This window comes from Molothrus aeneus, chromosome 9 (genome assembly GCF_037042795.1).
Source record: "Molothrus aeneus isolate 106 chromosome 9, BPBGC_Maene_1.0, whole genome shotgun sequence".
NCBI classification, from domain to species: Eukaryota; Metazoa; Chordata; class Aves; order Passeriformes; family Icteridae; genus Molothrus; species Molothrus aeneus.
The window spans coordinates 21,245,676-21,273,064 of NC_089654.1; the positions used below are offsets into that span (position 1 = coordinate 21,245,676).

The following is a 27,389-nucleotide window of genomic DNA, read 5'->3' on the forward strand; positions in this document are numbered from 1 at the left end:
ACACCACTGTATTATTACTTACTGCACGGCAAGTTCCAATACTTGGAAGCAGTATCAAAGCTCTTAGGTATTTTATAATTCTGGCATACTTAAGTCATAGGTCACACTGTTGTATCATAGTTTTGAGGAATTATAAATAAAGAATTAAAAATAACAGATGAAAGGGGTGCAGGTGTTGGAGGTCTTTATTGAGATTATAGCACAGATACACTTCTATAGTTACCTTTCCACTTTTATACGATAGTTAAAAATGCTTGCTACAGTGCACATATAATTTAGTAACCAAGAGAATCCAAAATGTAACTGCAGTTCAAATAAATAAATAACCTAAAGTTTAAGTTTTATATTTCAAAAAGTAAAAGGAACTGTACAATATGAAAATATAACAATACATAAACATTAGAATCTAAAGTTTTGTAGAAATAAAACTGCAATTTCCCATACATAAACAGTGCAAGAAATAAAATTCAGATAAGCTTCTGAACTGAGAATTTAAACCATTCTTAAATGATCATGCAGACATAGCATTTTAAGCCATGCTGGTTTGTATTACAGCATTAATGGTATCCCTTTTACTTGAAAAATTGATAGCCATTAAGCTCACTGTGACAACTTCTGCCAATCCACTCTTTTCTACAGTACATTATACACAGAGGTATTCTGTTGCATTCAAAAAGTAAAATATTACATGTTTCTACTGAAAAAAGTCAATATTTTACTTTTCCCCCTCCAACATGTTAGCTGGTTCAAAATAATGTCATGTAGTAAAAACAGCAACATTTTTCCCAGGTTAGATGAAAAGAAAGAAAAAACCCCACTATATAATGGACCATAATCAAGAAGTGGTGACTACCTAGCCAACCTTTAAAGTTCAGATTTTTTTTTTTACTAAAAAATGTTGAAACTATGGAGATGTTATCAAGTTTGAGCTCTTGTTTAAAAGTGATGAATACAATAAACCTGAAAAAACAGTGGAAGTAGTTTTTCTTTTATGCGTGTGTGTAACTAGTTACATACAGACTTGAATTAAGTGTTCCTCAACTTAGGTTTCTATACAAAATTCTCATTGAGGCAAAGAACAAGGAATGCAATTAATACCAAACTGTAAACACATCATTCATGTTACTCTGAGTGCACATCAACAACAGAAGAGTTCTCCTCATAAACTTTGGCAACAAGACTACAATAGGTCACAGCAGCATGAGTTCAACATGGAAGACTGGAAGCACTGCAAAAGAATATACTAAAAACACCAAGACCTCCTAGAAACCAGAAAAATCAGTGACAGGTACCTCTCCTCTTGGTAAGACACTCTCCTGCTCAACTGCTGCTCTCTCAAAGCCTCATTATTATTACTTGTTTGGACAGTTCCATAGTCTCGGTCTCTGTGCTTTAGCTGCATAGTTGCCTTTGTTTGCACTCTAACCATTGTAGGTCCAAAGGGTTACAGTTCTGTCTGCAGAAGATGACAAGAAGGAAAGATCTTGCGTGTGCCACCTGCACTGAATAACTTTGTCCTTGTGCTCCCCTACCACCATCAGAGGAAGCTGCTTCGTCAGGTCCCCTGTGAAGAGGAACAGAAATCATTACTCATGTCATGAATCTGCATCCCAGCCCTCGGGTGAAGGGTCTTTTTTTAACCAGTTTGCTTACTTTAAGCTTGCATCTGTATTTCACCTTATGAAGCCCACTTGAGTCCCTTTTCTCTCTCACATACACATCGAGCATAACAAAAGGCCCCAGCGTTTCAATTTTTAGGCATTAATGGACAAAATACAACTTAAAAATGCAGATCTCCACCATTTTTACACAAGGTGATTAAAATTTGATAGTCCAAGAAAATCAAGTCACTTAGACACACCCAATATCTTTCCTATTCTAAACTTACCCGATAAAAATGAGAATTACTATACTTTTTTAGAGCTTTCTTTAAGGGTCAATTTTATGAATACTGTCTGAAAGCAATGGCCATCTCACCAGGCAAGAGTGTTAATTAGTGGTTTTACTGTAATGAGACCATCACCCCAAACCAAGATTCAGTTCACAGCCACACGACTTAGCAAATTTCCACCAGACACAACCACATACATACACATCCAACCTTTCAAAGCTCTACTATTTTTCCCCCTTTCCAAGTAAAAGCTGATCCTTGAGCCAAGTCCTCAACTCCAGGTGAAAAGCCCCGAAGAGGAAGGCAGCCTGTGACGCTGTGGCTGCGTTACCTTGCAGGTCTGTCACCTTGATCTTCATGTCGTAGGAGCCGGTGAGCAGGTAGTGCGCGCCGGGCGAGAAGCGCACGGAGCGCACGTCGCTGCCGTGCGGGTGGTAGCTCTGCACCATGCGGCCCCCGCGGATGTCGTACAGCATGCAGCTCGAGTCCTCCTGGCCCGTGGCCAGCAGCCTGCCGCTGGGATCCACTGCCACCGAGGCCACAGCACTCCCTGCAGGGCCACAGACACCCCACAGCCCACGGCACAGTTAGCTGCGAACAGCCACCTTTCTTTTTGTTTTTTTTTTAAACACAAGAACATGCATTGCAAAACAACACCGAAAGCTGGCCTCAAATTTAAGGTGATGTTGGCGGTTGGGTTTCTTTCTTCTTTACTTGGAGAAGTTTTTTCCCGTAAGTTGCTAGGAAATTAACTACTGGGTACTTATGGGTACTTAAGAAAAACAAAAGAAGGGGCCAAGGTGGGGAGAGGAGCGTAGCATCTGGCTACTCTTCGTTTTCTCTGGGAGTTTCTCTCGGAAGGGAGGGACACAGCGGGATTTGGGGCAGGTAAAGGATGGGGCTGGCTGCGTTCTCTCTCTGCGTTTCGGAGGACAGTGGGACCTGGGGCCTGGGGAAAGGAATTGGCTGCCACCGCCATAACCCAGCCGGGAGCTGCCTCGCTTCTTTCCAGCATATCCCCCTGCCCTGCCGGGACGTCCCGCAGTTCCAGCTACTGGAAGCTGCTGCGGAGCTTCTGATACATCTCGTCCGCCACCCTGGGATTTCTGCTGATTTCTGCTGATCCCTGCCGTCCCAGCTCGGTGCTCCTCAGAGCCCTGCTGGAGCAGCGGGATCGGCTGCCCGGGGTTTGTGGAGCGAAGCCTCTCCCCCATCCACCCCCGCCCGTGTGGGCCGAGCCGCCATCACTGCGCGGTGCCCGAGCCCGGCCACAGCGCCCCCTGCAGCCGCGGGGGGTCAGCGCACCTGCCCTGCCCGCCAGGAGCAGCAGCGCCCCTACCGGCGGTGGCCGGAACTGCACCGGCGGGAAAGCGCGGTCAGGGAAGCGTCTCTGGGTCCCTGGCTCTGGTTGCTGTTAACGCCAGAGTTGTTGTTTTTGTTTGCCTTGTTATACATGCTAGTAAAGAACTGTTATTCCTACCCTCGTGTCTTTGCCTGAGAGCCCCTTAATTCCAAAATTGTAATAATTCGGAGGGAGGGAATTTACATTCTCCATTCCAAGGGAAGCTCTTGCCTAGCAGACATCTGTCTTTCAAACCAAGACAGATGAACATAACCAGCTAAAAATAAAAAAGACTTCATGGTTCAGCACTAAAAACCTGAAGCCATAATTCACACTTTAATCATAGCAAAGACAGTATTAAAGCTGCAAGAGAAAGTATCTGTTCCACCACAGGAAAGAAAATTACTCTTATGAAATAATGTGGAATACTGCAAGGAATTCACCCCTGCCCTAAAGCTTCAAGGACTTCAGTGAGGTTGCTGTATTTGAATGCACTTAAAAGTGTCTATTTGAAAGTCATAAGGCAAAAGCACTACCCACCTACTGAAAGGAAATACTACTTTAGGAACAAACAAACAAACCAAACCACAGGTATGGATACCCTCACAGGTTCTTTCTTTAAGCTAAGCTGCCCTTCTGTGCCACAACCTCCCCTTACATTCACTCTATGTGACATGGACATCTTCAAAGGCTATTTTCATGCCATGATGGTTAGAAGAATGATAGCAAGTCTTGCCTGTTCCATGAAATGTTGTTCCCACAACACGAACACAGCTTGGCACTCTCAAATCCCAAAATCTTACAGTCTTGTCTTGGGATCCGGATGCAATCATCCAGCCACTCCATGTATAAAGTGCTAAAATATGTCCTGTGAACAAGAAGACTTCTTAATTTGATTAAGCATCATTAACCCAACCCTGCACTGAAATAATACAGTTGGGATTATTTTTTGCACTCAGAGGCTTAACAATCCCATGGAAAACCTGCATTTTGCATGATCCAGTGTATGGCAATACCCAGCTTTGTGTCTCCTCTGGAAAGAGGTGTGCACTCTCTCTATTAGATGAACAGCAAACATATTTAACAACAAACACTTTATTAGAATATAATACAGACTCAAAGTGTGACACAAGCCACACTGTACCTACCAGTGTGACCACTCAGGGCATGCAGGCCTTGTCCACGCTGACAATCTGTTGTGTAAATGTTACAGTCCCCTGCTCCAGCACTTATTAAAATAGCACCACCACTTTCCGGGCCTTCCATAAAAGCAAGGTCTCTGATTGTCCCATCATGCATGCTGAATTCCAAATCTGGTCCTAAAATAAATTGAAAATCAAGGAACAAAGTAAGGCATATGTTGTTTGTTAGTGCTGTGCTCTTTAAAGAAGCTACAGAGATAATAGAACATTTTAGAGTGAACATGCCAGCAAGTGCACACGTGGCTGTGCACTTCAGCACAGAACACACTATTTCAGTTACTACAGTACAAATGACATCTCTAAGAATCTTGGGTTTGAGTGCTGCTGGAGCTTCCTACTTCCTAAAGCTCTGCAAAATGTACACTGACCAACCATCACCACTGCCATCTGCAGGCAAGGTTTCTTACAGAGTATATTTACTTCTTTTTGTAAACTCTGGTGAACTCAAAAGGTTTTGTTTGCCAGGAGGAAAAGATCATTGAGAGCACTGCACTACAAAGGACAAGGTAGACTAAGTTCAAAACAGAAAAGGTAAGAGCCACATTCAACATGTTGATTAGGAGGGGTGGGCATGGCAAGTAGTATTTGCTGGGACAGAAACCTTCTTAAGATGGGTGAGAAGAGAGAACTAGGCAAGAGAAAAGGGAACTAGGAGTGGAAATAAATTCTTAGTGACAACCATGCTCTAGAAGTGGGTATGAACATCTGGTTGTTTTACTGTGGGGAGGAATTTGCCAAGAGATAGAAGAATACCAGAGTCCTACAAAATGAAACCAAAACACAGCCACCCAACCCAAACAAAAGCCCAAAGATAATTTTAAGCCTCTCAGTGGTTCATTGCTGGATAGAGACCATGGTAAAAAGGAAAAGAGACTGAATTAAAATATTGGAATAAAAATAACAACACATCAACGTAAACTGAATGGTTTTTACAAATACCGGGAAAGTAATTGAAAATAAATTCTTTGAACTAAATATACAACACAGTACCTGTTGCATTACAAGTTTCTGCATTAAAAGGCAGCACTTTCACATATTTATCATTAGAACCAGTAGCTAACAGCTGTCCACAGGGACTCCAGGCTACACAGTAGATTGATCCTTTATGATGCTTATTCCTCTTGAAGCGAACTACAGGTTGTTTAGGAGTATTATAAGCACTGGTAAAAGAAAAAAAAAACAAATATCATACTTCTTTTTATTTTTAAGGGAAACAAAGTATTCTAAAATGAAGATACTATTTTTCTGTTATTTTGGGTAACATGAAATTCATGACTACTTGCACTGAAACATATATATGTGATCAAAGACAAAAGGATCTTCTCCTCATTTTCTCAATTTTTCCTCATCTTCCCATTGTATCTGTGACTGAACATGTAAAAAGAACTTACCCAGTCCCTTCATCTGTAAAGGGTTGATACAGATAAACTATAGTAATTACTAGCTATAGGACAACAAAACTCTGGATACCCAGAGTCCAAAACTGGTGTGAGTTTTCTCTACATCCTTCATATGTCAACAACTTAATTCTGTGACCACTTTTGAATATGCACAAGTTCAAATAAGCAACGGTAGGCCAAGCCTGTGCAAGAAAAACAGATTTACCACTCTATGTTCATGCAAAAATCCTGACAGTATCTAAATACAACACAGATTATTATTTGTAAAACCGTATCACCTTTACACACTGGAATTTAAATTTCCTTGACTGCAATCAATTACCTTCCCACAATGTTCTTTTTCTGCTCTCACAGCAGGAAGAAATCAAGTACTTAGGATAAAGTATTGCAGTATCCATCTCCATATCACTCCAGTAAAATCAACAGGAGAAATTCAACAAATTAAATTGGTATTGAAAAAGTTCACAAGCCTTACTATAAATACTTGAACAGAAGGGGCAGAGAGAAAAGAGAGAAGACAATCTCCCAAGTTTTTCAAGAAGCTTGGATGATTAACATCGCTTTAGTAAAGAATACTAAAGTAAACCCACATGGCAGCTAATTTTATTTTGTTGCCAGAGAGGAAATCCATTACAGATTAGCCTAAATCAGGATCATTCAACACACTGCAGAGCTCCCCAAATGGCCTAATGCCTTATCTCACACTCTGAGTTTGGATTCACCACATCTTAAGAGGAGGATCACTGACTCTCTCAGGACATGACATGGGAGCACCTGCCCAGGTCAGAGATCACATGTTGCCAATCCTCTGCATTGTGCAGCACTGTGATTACTCGAGCAACATTTGCAGAACTGTAACATGTACCTCTCAGCGTTTAACCTTAAAGGTGTGCAAAACTCCCCACACTACTATTAGACCTTTTGAGAACAGAAAAAAAAAAACAACCTGTCTTGAATAATTCATCAGTTTGAAGGACAAGTAAAAAAAGTTTAATTGGGCCAACAGAGCTTCAAAGAAGAACTATTCTACACAACCTCTTTGAAAAGCACATAATTTTGAATGCATGTCTAGACTCATGTTGTTACAAGGATTAGAATATCTTTAAGATAATGTAATCTCTCTGCTGACTTGTAAATCTCATGATGAAGTATTTTAGGCAAAGTGTAAGCACAGTTAAAATCAACAGTAAGTGGAAGAATTACAAGTTCAGAATTAAGGAAATCTCAGTATTCCTTTCGTGTCCAGATGCACTGTGTCTCTTGTCACATCAGATTGTGCACTGCAAGTACAAACTAAGGCTGCAGAGTTGCTCCAACTTTTCCCAACGAGCAGAATAAGCAGCAGTGCAGGAGCCAAGATGTTTTGCACTGCTTACCAGCAAGAGGCTGTTTGGGCTTCAAGCCCAGTAAGCTGCCTTGTATTAGGTAACAGAAATCAATTCCTTTTTTGTTGTGTCAAACACTGCTCATAAATATTATGGAGTTAAACTTCAAAGGCTACCTTACTGATGATATTTGAGGAAAAGAAAAATCAGATTACTTTTTGAACACTTTGGAAGCCTGAACATCAGTCCTAAAGTGGGAAGATATTCCAGATAAAATCACTGTGCACACTCCCCATAAAATTGTGAAGTTTTAGATGCTTCCACTTCTCCCCTCCTCCAAGAAAATAACACAACTGAAGCAGAATTAAGGAGATTGTTATTGATTTGGCAATATTTATTTTCAGGTATATTTTCCCTGTTCTATTAAAAACAGGTGGAAAGGACACTAAAAATACAGGTGCACAGTAAACCACAAATTATTCTTTTTCAGTCATGGAACCAATATACCTATAAAACAATGTTTACAGTAAAAGCAGGCCAACAGGCACGCTCTGACAAGTTTTTTGCCGTAGAAGTCAAGAAGATACAACTTTCTCTACTATTAAGTCTGTCCTCCTGCTAGAAACTGAATCTTGTGAAGCCCAGCTTGTGCTGGCTTGGCAACCGACACATGCTGCTGCCTTCTTCCACTGCTACAGCTGGAATATCAACACCACAGGCCAAGCAGCAAACTCAAAAAAGCTCAGTTGCTGAGACAAAAAAAAATACTTTTATAAGCAAAAGTGTGGTCTTGTGGCAATACATCTTGTAAATAATAGAGAGCAAAGAAGCAGACCACAAATATACAAATACTTAAGCACATTATCTTATTTTTGTTCAGCAGGATTCCAAGGACAGCATTGCTGTAGTTATGACAATAAAATAAAGATATGAAACGTACAGGTATCAGTAGCTCAGGAGAAAAGTGCTATGATAGAGAAAAATAAACAATTATGTTAGCTTTCTTACCTTGGGTCAATTACTTCTGGATAGGCACAAACTCTCAAAGTTTTAGAGTTGGAACCAACAGCATATAAACTCCCACTGGGATGAAAGGCTACAGCTCTGACAGCTTGTGTGTCTTCTAGAGTATTAATGCAAATAAACTGCTTTTTTGATTTGTCATCCTGTGTAGAAGGGTAACAGTACAATTAGGTTCTTCTGTGTAAAACTGGACATTTGAAAGTAGGTGTGACTGCTTTGTGGAATAATGTAAAGCTACTGTAGCCAAGTATTAACAAGGAGCAGCACAGCAGGCTGGATCACTCAAAGCACAGTTTTGTAAGCAATGTCTACTCCAAGTCCAAGAATGCTCTTGAAGCTCTTTTCTTCAACTGACTTTTACAGATAACATTAATTAGTATTTCTCATTTTCCCTCCAGACTTCCAATTGCTTTTGTTCCTCTAAACAGCCCACCTCAGATGGGCAATACTACAGTTTATTTCTGTGTAAACACATTTGGTCTGTGTGAAACTTGCAAGGGGAACAAAGCTGCCTTTTTACTGAAAACAGTCCAAGTCAAACAGTTTCTAAACCAAACATAATATTAAACATAGAATCAGATTTTCACCCTGTACGTAGCACGAAGTTATCATTAAATTATGCTAAGCTTTATTACATCATCCTCTTTGTGACTTCATGACCAACTTTCTAAGATTATGATTTTTATTCATGCAGAAACTTTGGAATGTACTTATTGCAGTTATTTCCCTATTAACTATTCCCCTGGTTTTTCAGACCATACTGACTGCAGTACAACACTCAAAGTTTTAACCAAAACCACAAAACTAAGGTTGTAAAATACATCCCATTGGAGCATCTGCTGTACAAGGAGAAACTGAAAGGGCTGGTACTGTTTGGCCTTGAGATCAGAAGGGCTTTTCAGGGTGTGCTTGTGTGCATTTCATCAGTGCATACAAATATGGGACTGGGGGAGTGAAAAAGAGCAGAACTCAGCAGGACTCTTCTCAGTGGTACCCAGTGAAAGGACCAGAGGCAATGAACACCAAATAAAGTACAACAAATTCCACTTCAACTTTTTTTGTGTTTTAAAAACACTGTGAGGATAGTCAGACACAGGATGAGGTAGCCCACAAAGGCTGGAAAACATCCTCCATCCTTGGAGAGACTCAAAACCTAACTGGACCCAGCCCCTAGCATCCTGCTCTATTGACCCTCTTCTGAGAAGTGCATTTGGATTCAGTCTCCAGATGTCCCTTCCAATCTCAATGGTTCTGTGACTGTAGGCACTGCACCAACCAAAATTCATTCTAAATACCTCTCAACAGTAAGAGGATGTCACACTCAGGATTAGGTACTGAATCTTTTGATAACACAAATGGTAAAAGACAACAAGAAAACTCACCTCATCGCCTCGTGTCCTGGATAAATTCCCTGAAGAGTCCTCTGACTGTGGCTGAGTGACAGCATGCTCTGATGCACTGGGATTTGGTGAAGTGTTTAACATCACAAGACAAATCAACAAGAGCAGGGACAGATTTTTTGGTAAGTATTTTTCAGACTAAAGTCACAGTTTCAGTCATTCTCAGAACTGACTAGTTTGTGCAAAGTATTATAGATGTCTGAATCATTACCATTAAACTATTACTTTTACAAGGGACAGCCCTATTTGCAGCAACTCCAAGCATTGAACAAGTGAACTCAAGTTAAAAATGTTGTTTATTCTGCCACATACCTATGTATAGATACAATTTGTACACAGAGGGGGAAGAATTACTATTTCTTTCAGGTCAGCACTACTTTTAGCTAACAAGAAATTCCCATTCTGCCCTGCTGCTCCCTTCATCTAGTTTGTGTTTCATAAAAAAGCTCCCAGAAACTTAGAATAACACAAAATAAACAAGAGCTAAACATCTAAGATGGAATAAAAAGTCCAAAATTAACAACAAGCATAAAATGTAAGCCATAAAAAATAACCACTATTCCTGATGAATGCTGTTAAAAAAAAAAACCAAAACAACTTTATAATCCCTACTATTTAGAAAACACTGATCATACCCCTATTCAATGACAAATTAATTTGATAGCTAGATAAATACAAACAGCTCTCCCACAGTGCAAGCAGAAGGGTATTTCCAGCCTTGAGTGCTCTCCAGCAGCTCACCTTTGACTGCCCTGTACAGGTGACTCTTCAGGAAAGGGAATCTGGTTAGCTGATGCACACTTGCGAGGAGTGCTGGTATTCAGATTTGGGCTGTCAGCTGTTATCCTCTGGCTACCATCTGAAGGTGCTGATGTGAAGTTACTGGCTGCATTGGTAGATGCAATCCCTTTGCTCCCGTTACATTGCTGGCTGAGTGTTTGTACATCATTTCCAAGACTGTCCATACCCATATTTAATTCTCCTAGTTTCTGGATAGATCTGATAACAAATGACAAGTTAAACCCAAGGTCATTATGAGAATTTACAGAGGGATATGGGTGAGTAGAAGAATGAAACTCCCCCAACCTATTAAGGAACTGTTCAGTAAGGTTCTGTTGCTGGTCAGCTCCATCTTCTTGATGGACTCCTCCCTCTAACAACATCTGCTGGTACAACTGTCTCTGCTGCTCCTTCTGCTCCAAGTGCTGCTGGTACCGCAGTCTCTGCCTGTAGTACTCCTGAAACTGCTCTGTGGAATCACGAAGCTAAAAAGAAATGAGAATCACAGATGGAATTCAAATAGCTAATTGTGGTATTTAACATAAATATTTACTTTCTGGTTCAGTATTTCAACACAGGTATCAAAAAGCCAGGAGATTCATCTCTGAGGAGTGATGATTTTATTCTTCCTTAAAATCAGACAGAATTTACATATTAAAAAGAGAAAGCACTTCACTGTTGAAGCAGTCCAGCCTTTATAGCAGTCCTTATAGTTCTGAAGGAAACTGCTCTTTCCTACAACATTTTTAAAGTATTACTTAAGATCAAAACAAAAAAGTGATTGAAAATAAACCCCAGAAAACTATGTAAGTCACACTCTCATTACAAATTTAGTATCTTCTGCCATGTTGACACCTCCCTGCCATCAGTCTGCAGACCCATTTTATCTCTCCCTTCAGCAGTGGTCTATCCAAGTGTTACATTTTACTTTTGAAATTGGTGCCTGTTTTAACTCTAAAATTCTTTACTTTCTGGACCAAGCCAACACTTGAGCTTCCTTTCTCATAGCTTTTTCTCCTTTACAAGCTGTCTTTAGCTTCCCACACTGCCAGCTGCCCAGGACTTGCTGTCTTCTGCATTCCTAAACCTCATTTTTCTTTCACTTTTCTGCTAACAGCTGAGAACAAGATAAAAATGAACAGAAGACCAAAAACACTTTAGTCCAAGGCCAGATTATCCACACTGAACTGCCCTACATTTTCTGAAGAAAAAAAGCAAACTGCATATTTACCTAATAGAAAAAAAACAGAAAAAATACTAATAGGAAAAAATAGCAATAGTAAAAAAAACCCCTTGCATGGGTTTTTGTTTATTTTCTGGAGTGACAGCTTTATCATCCATGATTTAAGTTATATAAGGACATCCTCATAACTTTGCATTAGTTCACACAATTCATACACATTCTGTCTTTAAATTCATGAACTCTTCCCCATTCCTTGGGTTATCATCCTAAACAACAAGTATATTCTTGTCTATTCTTCTTTTCATGACTGGTACTTATTTGTTACAATTTTATTCAATCTTTTGATTTTTTGCATTCTGTGTCACTATTTCCCAACTAACATACAAACCTAAAATATATTGCTCAGAAGCTGTATTCTATAAACTCTGGCTTCTAAATCAGCCTCTACAGAAACACATCTAAAACAAAGCTCTGAAAAGAAACTTTAATTTTTTCCTCCTACAGGTATATACATATACCACTATGATGTGGGAAACAAAACAAGATGAAATTGCACCAGGTAATGCATTTATTTCTACTTACGTGTAACAGCCTGGCCAACATCTTCACCACAGCACCTCCTGTCCTCATTCTCTCCTACAAATTCTGCATCTGTTTTACTGTTTTTTCCTCTCCTGAAGCCTGCCCTGTTCTATACCTAGCTAAGCTCTTCCTTCCCTTCCAACATGCACACAAAACAGAGCTGCAGCAGAAGTGACTCAAAGTCCTTGAGGGGAGTGAAGTCTCAAATGTGGAGGACTTTGTTAACCTTACAGACCCCATTGCCTCACTCAAGAATCCAGAGCCTACTAGAACACAGCCCTGTCAAAGCTAGGCTGGTTTTCAGTCTCAATGCTATTTTTCACTACCAAATATAGAGACTGGTATTTAAGTGTGGAAAAAGAACAGAATAGGTAACTGTTTTCATTGTTTCCTTCTGAGGTATTATTTCACTTACCCCATATTGCTGTTAAGGGAAAAAAAAAGGAGAAGAAAAAGATAGTCAAGGCACAGGCCTTCAAAGATGAATTCAAAAAAGGTTATGCTATTGGATTCTGAATAGCAAAGATATATTTATGAGGGAATTGCCCAATTTTAATTTCTCTATGTTCTAGATAACAACCAGTGCAAGATGACCTACAAAACATAGTGTTAACACCAAAAATTACAAGCTGCATGCTGGATTTCTCACTTGAACATGAAGAGGAGGCTTAAGCACTGTTTAACACAATCTAACATTTTTTCCCCCTTCCTTTTAAAGATATACACAACAGTTTAGCTGGACTGCTGATGTGACAAGGCACTCTAATCAGCTGCATTACGAACTCCAATGACAGCAGAACTTTATACAATGGGGGGACAAAAAGTAGGAGTTTCTTTTACAAGATGCAATATGGCATTTTTACTATAGTAAAAACAAGATTCAAAGCAACCCATTGTCATGCATGAAGTTCTCCACACAAAGGCAAATCATTATGAAGTGATCAGAACCCAGCTCAAAGGGCCTCATTATTTTTAAACAAACAAGCACTACCTCATTTTTCTCTTGTTTGGCTGATCCCTGACTCTGTGCTGCATTGAGTGGTTCATTCTCTGGAGCTGAGCTCTGGCACGAGGTCTCACTGCCAATGGGATGCTGGGGCTCCACAGGAGTATCACTTCTCGCAGCAACATGGAAAACAAGACATGCTTAACTGAGAAAAATTAGGAGTAGAAAATCAAGTGGAGAAAGATAGCATTCTAGAGTAAGATCTGGTAACACAGCATGCAAACTACTTAAGTCACATCAAACTGAAGATACTGCTTAGGGAAAAAAATGCCACTTGCAATGTGTTACACTAAAAAAATGAACTTCCTGCCAAACAAAAAGTACAGTCAGTTTCCAAAAACCTTACTACCACAGCACACCCCAGTTTCATTTTTTATCCCTACATTTGAATTCTACATAATTTAAATAAACTACTCAAAATCTTCCATTTCAAAGCAATTATATGCACAAAATGTGTCTGATATACTACAAGACTAAACTCATCCCAAAGGTATCAGTTTAATCACCACTACCAATCTAAACTGAATCTAATATCCATGGATGTTTAACATCCATCCACTTGAACATTCCTGAAAGTGCCAGGTAGAAAAACGTTGATATTGCTTTTGCTTTTCTTGTGTTATTAAGTATTTCTGCATGACACTCTTTCCAAAATGGTTTGGCAATCAACCAGTAGATCTGAAGAACACATTAGAAGCCTTAGATGCCCATCTTCAGTTTTGTCAACTTAAAGTCCTTTACTCAGTGACTTGGAGCAAAGGTTTTTTAGAAGCTATTTTAAACTTTTTTGGTACCTCTGTACAATAACAGGAGCAACTCAGCTGACTGAAAGACAACTGCTTAATGAACTCAACTTATAAAAGAAATGCAGTGTTTCTGTCATGTGCCAAGAGGAAGCAAGGGCCAGATTTACAGAAAGCTCAGCTTCCACTCTTGCAAATACTACCATTTAGGCTGGACACTTCACCTGAAGTTGGAGTTTTTGTCTGAAAAATATAATGCCTTCTTGAAAACTAGGGGTCAGATTCTGACCTTCTAATCCTAACTTTCAAGAGATGTATTATTAAGGAAAAAACATATTACAAACTTCACATGAAAAGACCTACCTAAAGAGCTGCAGCAATTAACCATCTTCTTTAGCCTGCACAATGATGTTGCTTGTGCAGAATTAATCCAGTACTCCAACATTGAAAAGGGAATTAAAAACCTCTCAAGAATCAGTTTTAACACTGGACCTTGGTGTACTCACACAAGTGATAAGGTTTGCCATAGATCAGTAATCTTGGAGGGTTCACCATAAACTAGCATCTTCAGGAGATACATTACTGTATTTCCATTATCACTGGTGAATTGTTTGGCAGTGTTTGTTTCCTTTTTACCAAGTTTAATTACAGCTGCTCTTTACCATAACACAACATATGGAATATTGCTCCAAGGCAAAACTAATAGAGACACCAGCTGTGGCCTGGATTGATCACCACAGCCCCAAATGTAATCTGCTGGCTACTGCACCCAAGTGCAGGGCCAGTTACCCATCTGGTCCTCTAAGAGGCCAAAAAAGCTGGCAGCTGCTTTCTAGGGAAGCTTGAGTAAAACCATTAGAAAGGGACAGAACTGCTGATCAAAAGAAAGGCCAGGCAGAAACATGAAGATAAACTCTCAACTGATAAGTACCATTTTTCCCAGTTACCAGGACATTCTCTCAAAAGTCAATTTTAGAAGTCTATATTTCATTAAAGAACTTATTAATAACCAACTATCTCAAAGTTCGATACAAAAAACATAATACAAAAAACATTCAGCTGCCTTACTCATCTTTGGTTTAAAAAACAGGAAGTAAATATTTCAGCTGAGATACTATTGTAACAATTTAAGTGATACAGGAATGCTACAACAATGGCATATTGTAATTCCCACCAACTTCACTGGGATATGTAAATTGCTCAAGTGTACTTAAGTAACTAATTTACAGTGTCAGAACCAAAATTATTTATCAAGATTGAGGACAGAATGCAATGGAGAAAGAAGATGGGAGAGCTATTTCACTGTGTCCATTGACTTATCTGGAATGGAAGAACACAGTAATACTGAACATAAACCCTAGCTAGACCATATTACATACTCAGAGCATATTTGTGCTCTGTGCTAGGAAACTTTAAGAAGGCCCAAATGGGACACATAAGGCTCAAACCCAAATATGAAAATCTATTTAGAACATAAAAGCATAAGGAAGAAAACACCCTCTATACAGAGTTTAATTACAACAGAATTTAAACAACCAAATTATGTTTCAGTGTTACAATTATGTTCAGAGTTACAGTGCAGGTAAGAACACAGAAACAGTGCAACAACAGCTAAGGTGAAAACAGAGCTCTAGGTGCACCTACCGCTCTGGTGATTCTTCAAAAATGCTGTGACATTCAGTATTCTCAAGCATGAGACTCCTGCTGAGATTCTGTACTCCAGGGTAATGGAAGTTAGCGAAGGAGTGCGACATGGGAGACGTTTTGGTCCCGAGGTCTGTGACCCGCTTGTCGTGGTTTGTCAGTCCACACGAGAGCCCATCCAGGGCAGGGTTTAAGGAGCGGGTCATGTAAGCGTCCGCTGACTGAGGCCGGCGCATTGGGGACGATGGGTAAGGAGAAAGTTTGCTGATAAGAGGTGTCAGAAGGTCAGCATAGGCAGCTTTTGTGGGCTTGAGGAGTTTATCAACGTGAATATTAAGCATCTTTTGTTCAAAAGCACAAGAAAACACGGTAGCTGGCAGATTCTGCAGCCACGACAATAAGCTGAGGTCCAAGTCATCACAGCCATTACCACACAAGAGATCAATGCCCAGCAATACTTCACTTTCTGTGATTTCTTCTCCTGTAGCTTTACTCTGACAGAATTCCACACAACATTCGTAAAGCAATCCCTTCATCACAAGCTGAAACAAGCGGTTGTTGCTTGCTTTGAAGCCGGCCTCGCTCAGTTTCCTGTCTGCTGGGATGAACTCTGCCACCATGACACAGGCTTCTTCAAAGCAGTGCACCCGAGCCGTGCTGGGATTCCAGTCCTTGAACTCGGCGTGGTTGGTGAGGCGGGGCAGCGTCAGCAGCAGGCACAATTTGCTGTAGTCTTCCTTAGAGGGACAATATTCCTCCAGCGCGTGCAGGCACTGCACGGCCTCTCGCATGGTGAATTCCAGCTAGGGAGAAATGATATCAACACAGCAATCTGCAGCACGTGTGTTTCCACAAGAAAAAAACACTTCAAGAACAGGCAGCAACAGAATTCATCTGCTACCATTCATTTATCGCTATTACTGCTTATATGTTAATTAAAAAAGCATACAGAGTCTGAAATTGCTGATACAAGCGTAGTTACAACAGAGACAAATTCCTAGATGCTTTGACTTCCTAGAATCCCCCATCCAGTCCCATTTTTCACAGATTCATGGAATGTTTTCATGTCACTGCAGATTTGATGGGCTTAAAATTTCAAATCTGTCACTGAGCAGCTCCAATTCTATTGTAGCACAAAAGGTTACTTCCATTCTCAAAGCCAGCTGACTTATTTTCCCCTTTATTTCTATAACCTATGCCAGTAGCTTTTAATAAAAGCCTTGTAGATTGCTCTAGCTTCCAGTGATTAGCAGCTTTTATACTGAGATTTTCTCTTCTTCTATCAAAAATGTTAAAAAAGTTCAAAGAGCTCTCAGAAGATAAGACCTCCAAATGAATAGAGGGCTTTATTACAAAGCCTGTTTATAGCTAAGAGCCAAGAACCATGTTAAATACACAAAATCAGACATTTTTAGTTACACAGATGTAAAATCCAGTAAAAATCCCCGCTTACCCATGTTACATAGACACTGCAATACTTTGACCCACACCACAACAACACATTTGGTAACAACAAAATAAGGAAAATTAATCTGATTTTTTCCCCTCTACTGCTATCCCAGTAACAGTACAGAGATTGAGAGATCAAAGGACTATTACTCCTCCCATTTACAACCAGAAAAATAGACTTACTTTTAACTTTCCCTACTCTATCAAGAAAAAACCCTGAAGTACATTGTAAGTGTAATAGGACAGAGAATTAAAATCAATTCAGTCTGGAAAACAAAATCACTTGTCTTAAAATTACTGTCATTCTTCATTTTTAATTTCATAACATTTTTGTCTTAGAAATTTGGTATTACTGTGCTGTCAGCATAAATGAAAAACTGTAACTAATTTCACAATCTGCACACCTTCTTTGCCAGTTTGAGTTAATGTCTCTTTCCATATCAAAAACTTAAGTCCGCAACTCCTGCTGTTTGCAATTTAACATAAGGAGTCCTTTGTGAACACATCTGCTCCCTCAAAAAAACAATTCTGACCATTCTCTCCAAAACAAACCAAAATTAAGCATATAATTAATTCAATCTTTAATCTGACTTGAATTACCACAATAAATTGCTGTGATTCTGAGACCTGCTTCAGAATATTTCTGGGGTGAAAAAAAGTATTAAAAAGAAGAAGAGCCTGGTACTTTAGCACAATGGCCTAAAGTAAATGTGAGGGTCAGGACCACAGACACAGCATATGGTCACTGATCTATCTGCAATATTTCAAGCAACCCTTTTATGTATACAACTGTATTTGACATCAGGGAGCCACACTCACATCCAAAGAATACTGATTACTTTATCCAGTGTTTATGAAACCATTTGGTAATAGCTAAAATTTGTGTATTTAATGCTGGGAGCTTCTGCCCTGCCTTTAATCAGACTAATCTCAAGAGATTTTCTGACTACCAAAAAATCCCCAAACCAGAGGCAATTCTTACATGCTGAGGCTCATCTTCTGCTGACATTGCATTGTTCACACATAAGGCTTCCAAGAATTTCTGCTTCATAATAATGTAACGAAATCTGCAGGTGAGAAGAGAAATACTACATACATCTTGCTCCAGAGTAGTTAAACATTATTCTAGAGACAAGCAGGCTATTTTACATTAAATTTGAGTTAGGCATAGCTATTGTCATGACAAGGAACTCTGATATGAATTTTAAAAAAATTGGTAACCACAACATATTTTTTTTTAAACAGCAAATTTTTTTTTCCCGTAAGTGCTTTCAGAAATACTCTATTAGAAATATCAGAAGGCTAATTAGAAAAAAAAACAAGTATAGCAATCATATTTCTTGAATAGAAGTATGACAGAGCATCTATTAAAAGGTTGTACAACATGCATTATATTCCTGAAGTGTATGGCACATGACAACTCATTACGGAATGCGTGCATGTATTTTAAGTACAAGTTTAAAAACACAGGCACAGCACACAGGCTAGAAAAAACCAACAAAAACTAAAGTGAAAAACTCATAACCAACATTTTCATAGACAATATTTAGAAATCCATGTGTTTTCCAAAACTCAAAAAAACTGAACTCTGACATACATTCTATTTTACCTTTTCTTGTCGAATTTTTCCATACATTCAAGAGGCTGAATAAACTGAAGAACCTCATCCCATTGGCCATCAAGAATCAATTGCCTAGTAAAAGAAAGGATCATTCCTTGAATGCCACTGGACAAGAACATCCCTTTTCTAAGTAAGATGCTCATTTAAATACAAAACAATAATTTAAATACACAACAGGTCATCAATCTGCTTTGAAAAGTCAATGTTTTGCACAGGTACCAAAATAAATTTTTAGTAACACTAACACTAAGACCATAAGCCAAGTCTGTTCTCAATATTTTGAAAAAATAACTGCATATTAAGTACTTTTAAAGGCACATAAAAAAATGACAAAATGGTCCTGTGTCTCCTGCTTTACCTGTTATTCTTATTTAAGAAAAAACAACAAAAAGCCTTCCTTGAAGAGTTTGAATAAAGGCATCATCTGAATGAATACATATAATTATGGAAAGAGAACTTAGAAATGTTCATTTTAATTGTATAAATACTGCTGGGGCTATCTTATGAAGGGGATGGGAAAACAAAGAGCTCCCATATTAAGCATGTAAAAGGAAGAGCTTGGCAGGAAGGGTGCCAGCACAGGAGCTCCAACTCCAGGATCAGTGGGCTGGACTGCACAGGTAGAGCAGCTCAATTCCTTCATGCCCTCCTATCACACAGAGCTCTCTATTAAAGGCCTAGGCCTACAAGGGAAAGATGAGTTTCTTCAACTAAGCTAACAATGAAACAAAAAAAAAAAAGTTGGATTAATAGGTTGACTCTTTCTGCAATTCTTCTTTCCTTTCATTTTAGTCCAATATTTGTAATTTTAATGAAAAGGGAAGACAGGTGAAGTTTGCTCAGTCATAAAATGTAATTTAAATGTTTCAAGATCAGCTGGATAAGTTACTTTCTCATGCTTCAAAATTATTAAGTACCTTTGGCATGAACAGAAAACATCAATGCTGAAAAACTACTGTGGATGTATACTGATTGTTTTTAATAATATCGAGGACAATATCCTCAATGGTAAATTGCATCAACCCTCATGCCTTGATGATTATATATACTCCTTTCATGTTGTTAAATTTAAGATAAATCTAAGTGTTATTTTGAAATCCACATAATATTTTTAGGGAAAAGCTCTAGAAACCACTTATCCTTGATCTTAACACTAAAATACCATAAAAACATGTTAGAAGTCAATAAACCACACTTTCAGGGCCATGTGATGGGTAAGCAGATAATGGCCCATCACAGATGCAAACAGCCCTTGCTTTCCCATCTTATTCATACCTATAATTTTCCCCCAATTTAATCTGCACTGGCACTTGTTAAGGCTCCTTCCCACTTGAATTCATTGATGTGTCAGAAAAATAACAAAGTTAAACTGAACAAGCAAACAAAAAAATCAATGTCAATGCATGCTACTGCTGCCCGGTCAGTGACTGTTGAGTGGCTCACACAAGGATGTCAAGTGACTCCAGAGCTGAACACACTGCAGGGTTGGGCCACAGAATGGGACCATGAAAAAGCAGGATAAGATGAGGGCACAAGCTAAGATCTCTTGTTTAGTGGCACAGGGCTGGTGACTGAAATACAGTCCAATGCCTGGTTTTCATCAATGTGGTATTTAAGCACCAGAAACAGAGGTCCTACCTCAGGAAGAGCATGTCATCTGAAAACAAGCCATTAATGACCCCACTTTCTTTCTCAAGTGCCAGCATGCTGATGTGAAGCTTCCTTGAGTTCAGAAAATCTAATATTAGCTTAATTATTTCAGCTTCTTTAACGTTCACTGTTTCTTCAGCCGTCATGATGGCAGCCTAAAAGAAGAGAAAGAATTTTAGCTGTCATCAATATCTTATTTTCTGCTTGGTTAGCAAATGTTGGCTACCAACAAAAATAAAAACGCAGATTTATAGGACAGAACATAGTGGCATTACAAAAATTAAAGGTTAAGTAATTGATTTTGAGGTTGACTATTAAGCCATAATTAAGATCTACCAATGCACCTGCAACTTCTCCATTTCTGTCCTATGCATAAATAGGGGCCCAGATAAACAAATCTACCAAGAAATCAATCCTCTAGCAGTGTGAAAATATTGTGCTTACTAAGTCTGCAATATGTAAAATTTTCCTCTCTGAAATGCAAACAGTGAAGTTCAAAGAGCATAAGAGTCACTTGCTATGTCATCATCTAGAGCTCTCACATATGAACTTAAATATTTCTAACACATATAAAAAGCACAGCACACTAAAAATGCCATCTCTCCTTCCCTTAACTTTGAAGTAGCATATGACAGCTAGGCCAGGGGTTTCTATTCTTCCTTCCTAAGGATGACTATTTCTGTCTACTCCCCTCATGAAGGATCTAAAGCTGCCAGCCCAAGGTGGCCTAGGACGGGGCCTGCTGGCTGCCAGACTCTACACACTCCCTTGCCTCCAGCTGTGTGCTCCCGGCCCTTCCTCAGCCCTCCTCACTTCTGCCACTGCAGGAGCTTTTCCACCTGCTCATGGAGCTGGCTCAGGGTTCTAATGAGCTCTCCAGGCAGCTAGAGAAAGTGGGCAGAGGTAGCTGGGGCCAGCAGGCTGCTTGTTTAAAGCCCCCACAGATACAAGGTCCAAGATCCTTTGCAACACAATTCCTCCAAGGATATGAGAACTGCAGCATGTACTCCTCTTAGGAAACCTAAATTAAATTCTTTTGGCTAAGTCTCGCCTAATTCCACTAAGTATGACAAAATAGAAGCTGTTGAACTTTATTTTTCAAATGGTACAAAGACTTTAGAAGTAACTCCTAAACCAATCTGCTGAGAAAGAACTGGGGATGAAGGGAGAAACCCACTAACACAGCCAATCTGCACATGCCTTGTCAGGAGCCCTAAAAAACCCAAACCAAATCCCCCCCACACCTAGCAGCACTCCTGGAACCACAATACAATTTAACAACAGGAAAATTTCAGTTTAATCCCATGCTACCACTGCAAAAAGGGGCAGTGCCTCTTCTCACCTCTGCACTCACCCAGGCACTCCCAGCCCCCCAGATAGGCAGTGCTGAGCCCAGGGCAGCTCGGGCACTGACTCGGCCCCACGGCACACGGGCACTGACTCGGCCCCACGGGCACTGACTCGGCCCCACGGCACACGGGCACCCACTCGGCCCCACGGGCACCCACTCGGCCCCACGGCACACGGGCACTCGTGCTGGCACAAGGAACCAGCATAGCTTTGCTCTCTGGCAGCAGCACAGGCTGCACCTGACTTCAGTGCACTCTCATTATCAGTTTAAGACCAGAGAAGAAGCCAGTGCCAGTGAGGAACCCTCAGCAGGATGCAACAGCCCCAGGAAGGAGAGGCACTGGAGCACAGTGAAAATGAATAAAGGTGGGGGGAGATGACCACACAGAGCAAGACAACCACAGCAACAGGCTAGAGTTCCCAGTGTCTCTCCCTTATAATGCAAAAGGAGACATAAGATTTGTTCTTAATTCCCTCATGAAATCATTCACTTATGCAGATCCAGCAACTGAAAGACAGCCAGCTGTGGGCAACCCATCTTCCAAGACAACTTGAAAAATTATGCAGCCTTCATGTATCTCATGCCTGGAAAGCTGATGTTAACAAACTATCTACCTCCTACTAGGGAAATATGCACAGAATCTGACTAAGTCTGAATAAGCCAAATAACACAAACACTCAGAGTATTAACAAGAAATTGGTTATTTACCAGAGAGGAAAGGAAGAGACAATAATTCCATAAAACTCCTCATTGATCAGTGTAAACCAATGCTAGTGAACTTGAAGGGATACAAAACCCTAGGCCTTAATAACATGGTTTATTGCACTACTGTCTAAACCCCCAAATTTTCCATCTTCTTCACAACTGTATGGCAATTTTTTCCACCTAAGTTTTTGCCAGAACATTTGACTAGCAAAGCATTTGATTATAGCAGCACAGTTTATTTTGGAACAACAGAGACCTAGTTGTGCCAGATGAAATGGCCTAACTTCTTAAAATGGCTGGGTCTAATTCTCATTTTAGTCACAGAAGACTCCAATCACCACCTATTTTGATGGGTTTCATGAAAGACACACCCAACGACCATAGGCACACTCTCAGCTAGTAAAGGTAAAAGAAAAAAATTTAACTGGCTTGCAGAAAGAAAGATACACACACCCACAAATCAAAATCCAGAACTTGTAGAAAGATGCTTTTTCCTTATGTTTTAGCCCTTTTTAAACTTCCCCTTTTGGCAACTGGATATGGATTTTTGGTCCCAGAGAAAAAAAAATTCAACCCTTCCCTTAGACACTGAAGATGGGGAAAAAATCAATACAGATTTAACCAGCAGTCTAGTATTAACATCTTAATTCACAACCTCATCTAAATCATTTACACTTCTCTTTTATTATGCTTCATGACAATGGTGGTTTTTATATAAACTAATTAACCTTCTAGTAAAAAGACAAATTAAGACTTAGGCAAAGCTAGACTGAGATTCCCCATCAGAAAAAAAAAATCAGACTAAAAATTCCTTTGAAGAAAGGAACATCAAGTCCAGCTTTCTTTTCAACAGGCTTTGCTGGACACAAGTGCAAACAGGAAGCCACCCTACACAGTTTCAAAGGTTGTCTTAATTATTTATATATTATACTGATGACAAAATGAGCATATTATTCAGTACTTGGATTCAGAGTGCATCGGCATTATGTAAAATCCAGCATCTGAGAGTTGTCTTCCATTTTCCATTGTAGGTTTTTTTTAATGAGAGGCTTGTCCTGAACATAAAACCTCTGACAATTGGAACACTTCACTTACTTCATTTTCATAAATCAGGGTAAAGAATGGTTGCACCCTCCATATTTGATATAGGACTAGTAACAACACTTTTGGGGTACAGTAAAGAAGAGAGTATTACAACATCCACACTTAGTTTGGATACTGAACTTCTGAAAAAGAGCTGAAGTACACTGATGAGCTCATCCATTAACAGTATTATGATAATATTCAGTGTGCATTGCCTATCAGTGCAACACAAATAGCTACAAAAGAACAGTAAACCTACTAGAGAAGATTTTCACACTGTTGATGGTTTTTAGTCTGATGAGCTCAGACTTCTCTTATAAGCATTATGCTGTCAAAATAATAAGCAGCATTTTATCATGAAATTATAAATATACACAGGCTTACACATCACCCTCTATAAAATCTATGAGGTTTTCTGACATTCAGTGGTATGTCAGTATGTGTATAAATAAAAATAATAATAATTAAAAACCAAAGAACAGCAGGGAAACTCAAGATTAGAGCTCAAGCTGCATCTTTGGTCCATCACCCTGTATTGCTTTCTGCCAGCACATATGGCACACAACGTCACAATCTGATCAGCTCAAGCTCTAATACTCAAGAATGATTTAGGCACAGCATTAGCTTGAGGTATAAATGAAAGCAAATGAGAATTAGACCTTAATATTTCAGGTGCCTTGTATTAACCACATTTCTATACAACCTTTTAATCTTGCCCAGTCTTTTCAGAATGGCACTTCTCCACATCTTCCTTCCTTCTGTCCACTCCCTCTTACCTTCTGCTATTTCTGTACTTATTTTTCTACATCAAGAAAACAAAAAAAACTTCATGCCACAAAACTGACACATCTTTCCCTTTAACTTCACTGAACAAGATGTTGTTTAAACAAGCTCTTTGGAACATAATACCTAATGCTAAATCTCCCAGCTAGAGGCTTCATCCTTGTTCTGTTCTTGCTCATGTTCTAAGAACATGTCAACAGCAAGAACCCTCTCGTGGTGTTAAAAGCATAAGAAAATAACTCTTAAAACATTAAAAATATTTATAGCCACTTATGCATATAAATGTACTATTTCAGAAAATGTTTATAAACTAGAAGCATCTAAAGACAGGTAGCTTAAAGAGAGAGATTGTCTAGTGCTTTCTTAGAAGTAGTTTAAAATGCATATGCATTCATATAATAAAAATAAAAAGTAAAGTTTAATATTGAAAAAAAAAGTGAAATTCTACAGTTAAGCATTATTCACATGTTATTTATCAACTGAAACAAATCACTTGCCAATAGCATAGAATATATATTTGGAAAACCAGGCAAGGAATATAAAGTCCCTAACTATTCTGAAATACAAGAAAAAATATTATAGTTCAAATCTTAAGGGTCATGCTGTGAGAGCAGTGACACATTTAAAGGGACACTCAATGCCAAATTAGGAGCCTTGGTTCACTGACAGCTGCGATGCGGACCCAGCATCCTGGTGAGCTGTCACAGAAAACCTCAGTGTGAACAAGTCATACATATTTTAAAAGCTGGCTATTTTGCATTAAGCTATTTCACCTTTCAAGCCACCCTACAGTCACTTATATTTAACCCTCCTGCCCTCCCAGAGGCTACTCCAGACTTCTGGCTACACAGAGCCCACTTGGGGTCCAGCGAGGCCCTGGTGGCTCCATTTCTGAATGCCCCCAATCATCTTCCAGTTATTCTATATCAGAAGAATCTAATTTAAAAAAAAAAAAGGACGAAGACTATAGGACTATAGGCCCATTTTTTATCACAACTGATTCCCACAGCAGAGCTTGCTGACATCCATTTCACCCTAAATCACACAATTCATTATCTCAAATGAAATGCACTGAGCATACTAAGTAAGGCCCTAATAAAAAACCTTCACTAAACTTTGCCCAGCTTAACTCTGAGACCTTTTTTACTCCAATACACAGCAAATCGGTGTCCTCTCACACACCAGCCTTTCCTGCCTCACACAGATTTTTCATTGGCTTGCCATCTAGTAATCCATTTTGTTCCCCAGCTTAGATCAGCTGTTGCTCTCGAGCCACCCGGTAATTCCTGTCTCACCACGCTTGGGAGGTGACCGCAGAGCCCTCAGCATTCACCAGCCCCTGTTACAGCACGCACACGCCTTGCCCAGCGCATTCCGCACCACGAATGACAAAAAGGTGACATTAAATTATGCAATGCTTCACATCACAGGGAAAATATAAGGCAGAAAAATAAGAAACGCCAAACAACTTCCAAAGACTATATATTAACGCCTTTTGACAGTAAAACCCCGCGTTGTTCCAACATTTTCTCCCCCTCCACGCGCGAATCCATAGGAAAGCCGGCTCCGCCGGGTTCACAGCAGCCGCCCCGGTCAACTGCGCCGCGCCGAGCCCGCAGCAGCATTTCGGGAGCGTGAGCTCAGCACCAGCGGCGGGCAGGGCCGCACGGCCCCGGCGCAGGTCCCGCGGGGCACACAGCGCTGCCCCGGCCCGCACCGCGCCCGGGCTGCCCCGGCCGGGCCACAACAAAGGGGTGGCGGCGCTCGGGCGTCGCCGGCAGCCGGGGCGATGCGCCCGCCGCGGGGGAGACACGGACGGGCCCCGGGCCCGGCAAAGACGCCGGGCAGCGCCCACCTGACGCCGCAGAGGCCGCGGTCCCCGCCCGCAAACCCGCCGGCCCCCGCCCTCCGTCCCGGCGCTCACCTGCGGGGCCCCGCGGCCCGTGCGCGCCGGTACCAGCGGGGCGGGAGAGGAAGATGGCGACGGGCCCGGCCCAGTACCGCACTCTGTCTGGTGCCGCTGGTCGCTCCGCTTGCCTCCCACCCGCACCGCTGCCCGCCCGGAGGCGCCCCAGGGCCCTCCCGGCGCCGCTGCTGAAGTGGAAAGCGAAAGGGGCGGGTCGGAGCCGCCCCGCCGCGGGGGCGGGAGGCAGGGAGGGACAGATGGCGGCGGCGGGCGCGCTGGGCGGGGCCGCTTTGTTCGCGGCGGGGTGAACCCGCCCGCCCGGCGGGCAGGGCCGCGCCCCGCGCTGAGGGAACGGGGGGCGGGAGCCGGGCGGGGCCGCAGCTGCAGCCCGGCAAGGGCGGATTCCCCCGCGCCACCTGCAGCCCGACCGCCCCGCGGTGCTCCTGCCGATAGGAGCGCCAGCCTTGGTTCCTAATGTCAGTGTGCAGGAGGCATTTGGGACTGTTAAGGCAGCTCGAGTTGGAAGTGGTGGCACGTTGGGTCTGGGACACATCCTGCGCCGTGCGGAATTTCAGCAGGCGGCCGCCCACTCAGAGCCACAGGCCCCTGAACACAAAACCCGACCCTTTTCCCTGTGAAACAAAACTCACCAGCCCAGGACCCTGATGTTATTTTGCAGGAGGCGCTATCGCTCAAAGTGGGCCAGGCCGTGTTCCCAGGGCTTTCCGAGCCCTCACCTGCTCTCCGACATTCCTGAGGCACCCAGAGCTCACAGCACACGGGCAGGGCAGGAGCGGTACTGCCCGTCCGTCACCGGGTTTCTGCTCTTGCGGTGTGGGCTTAAAGCCTGTTAGCAGCACCCATAAGTGCTGCGTGAGGTGCTGCAGCGTTTCAGGTCAGCCAGGGATCGTTTTAGTGTGCTTATGCTGTCATCTGCTTCTCGAGGTGTTGAGCAAAGCACGCATTCTCTACAGAAATCTTATGTATATCTGTAGGATACCTATGTTTTATGAAGACGTATTCATGTATAACTTGACTTTACAATTGACTTACATTTTTGTAATCGTCAAAAAATTATGGCACCTCGGAGCTATTACGGTGACTTGCTCTGTGTTTATATGTAGTGGTGAGTTGTTAAAATGCAAGTACAGCACTTGGACAGAGTGCTTGTGAATACACTGCAGTGCACTGGCAGACCCTGTCAAAATGGAGATGTGGCAATTTTCTGACAATCTGATGCGTGGTTTTTGAATTTATTGGCTTTTTTTAAAATTAGGCATGCGTACCATGCATCAGAGACCCATGGAAGGTTGTCGGGGA

The 27,389-nt window shown here is 41.1% G+C and overlaps 1 protein-coding gene across 1 annotated transcript; it reads right to left on the bottom strand.

Annotated features, from left to right (window-relative positions):
- Window positions 1–167: 167 nt before the first annotated feature.
- WDR47 (WD repeat domain 47) lies at window positions 168–26,242 on the bottom strand. Its single transcript, XM_066555767.1, has 15 exons — window positions 26,088–26,242; window positions 20,230–20,396; window positions 18,580–18,663; window positions 17,953–18,037; window positions 15,522–16,324; window positions 13,120–13,243; window positions 10,670–10,848; window positions 10,325–10,582; window positions 9,566–9,641; window positions 8,169–8,326; window positions 5,426–5,595; window positions 4,382–4,552; window positions 3,970–4,101; window positions 2,223–2,441; window positions 168–1,564 (listed from the first exon to the last, which is right to left on the bottom strand). The coding sequence occupies exons 2-15, from the start codon at window positions 20,385–20,387 to the stop codon at window positions 1,422–1,424; spliced, it is 2,760 nt and encodes a 919-aa protein (XP_066411864.1). The 5' UTR covers window positions 20,388–20,396; window positions 26,088–26,242; the 3' UTR covers window positions 168–1,421.
- Window positions 26,243–27,389: the final 1,147 nt, after the last annotated feature.

Coding starts and splice junctions, on each gene's coding strand:
- WDR47 (XM_066555767.1), bottom strand. CDS start 20,387: ATGACGGCTGAAGAAACAGTGAACGTTAAAGAAGCTGAAATAATTAAG. Junction 13,244..15,521: donor TTTGAAGAATCACCAGAGCG/GTAGGTGCACCT, acceptor TGCTGCGAGAAG/TGATACTCCTGTGGAGCCCC. Junction 2,442..3,969: donor AACAACATTTCATGGAACAG/GCAAGACTTGCT, acceptor GTGGCCCTGCAG/GGAGTGCTGTGGCCTCGGTG.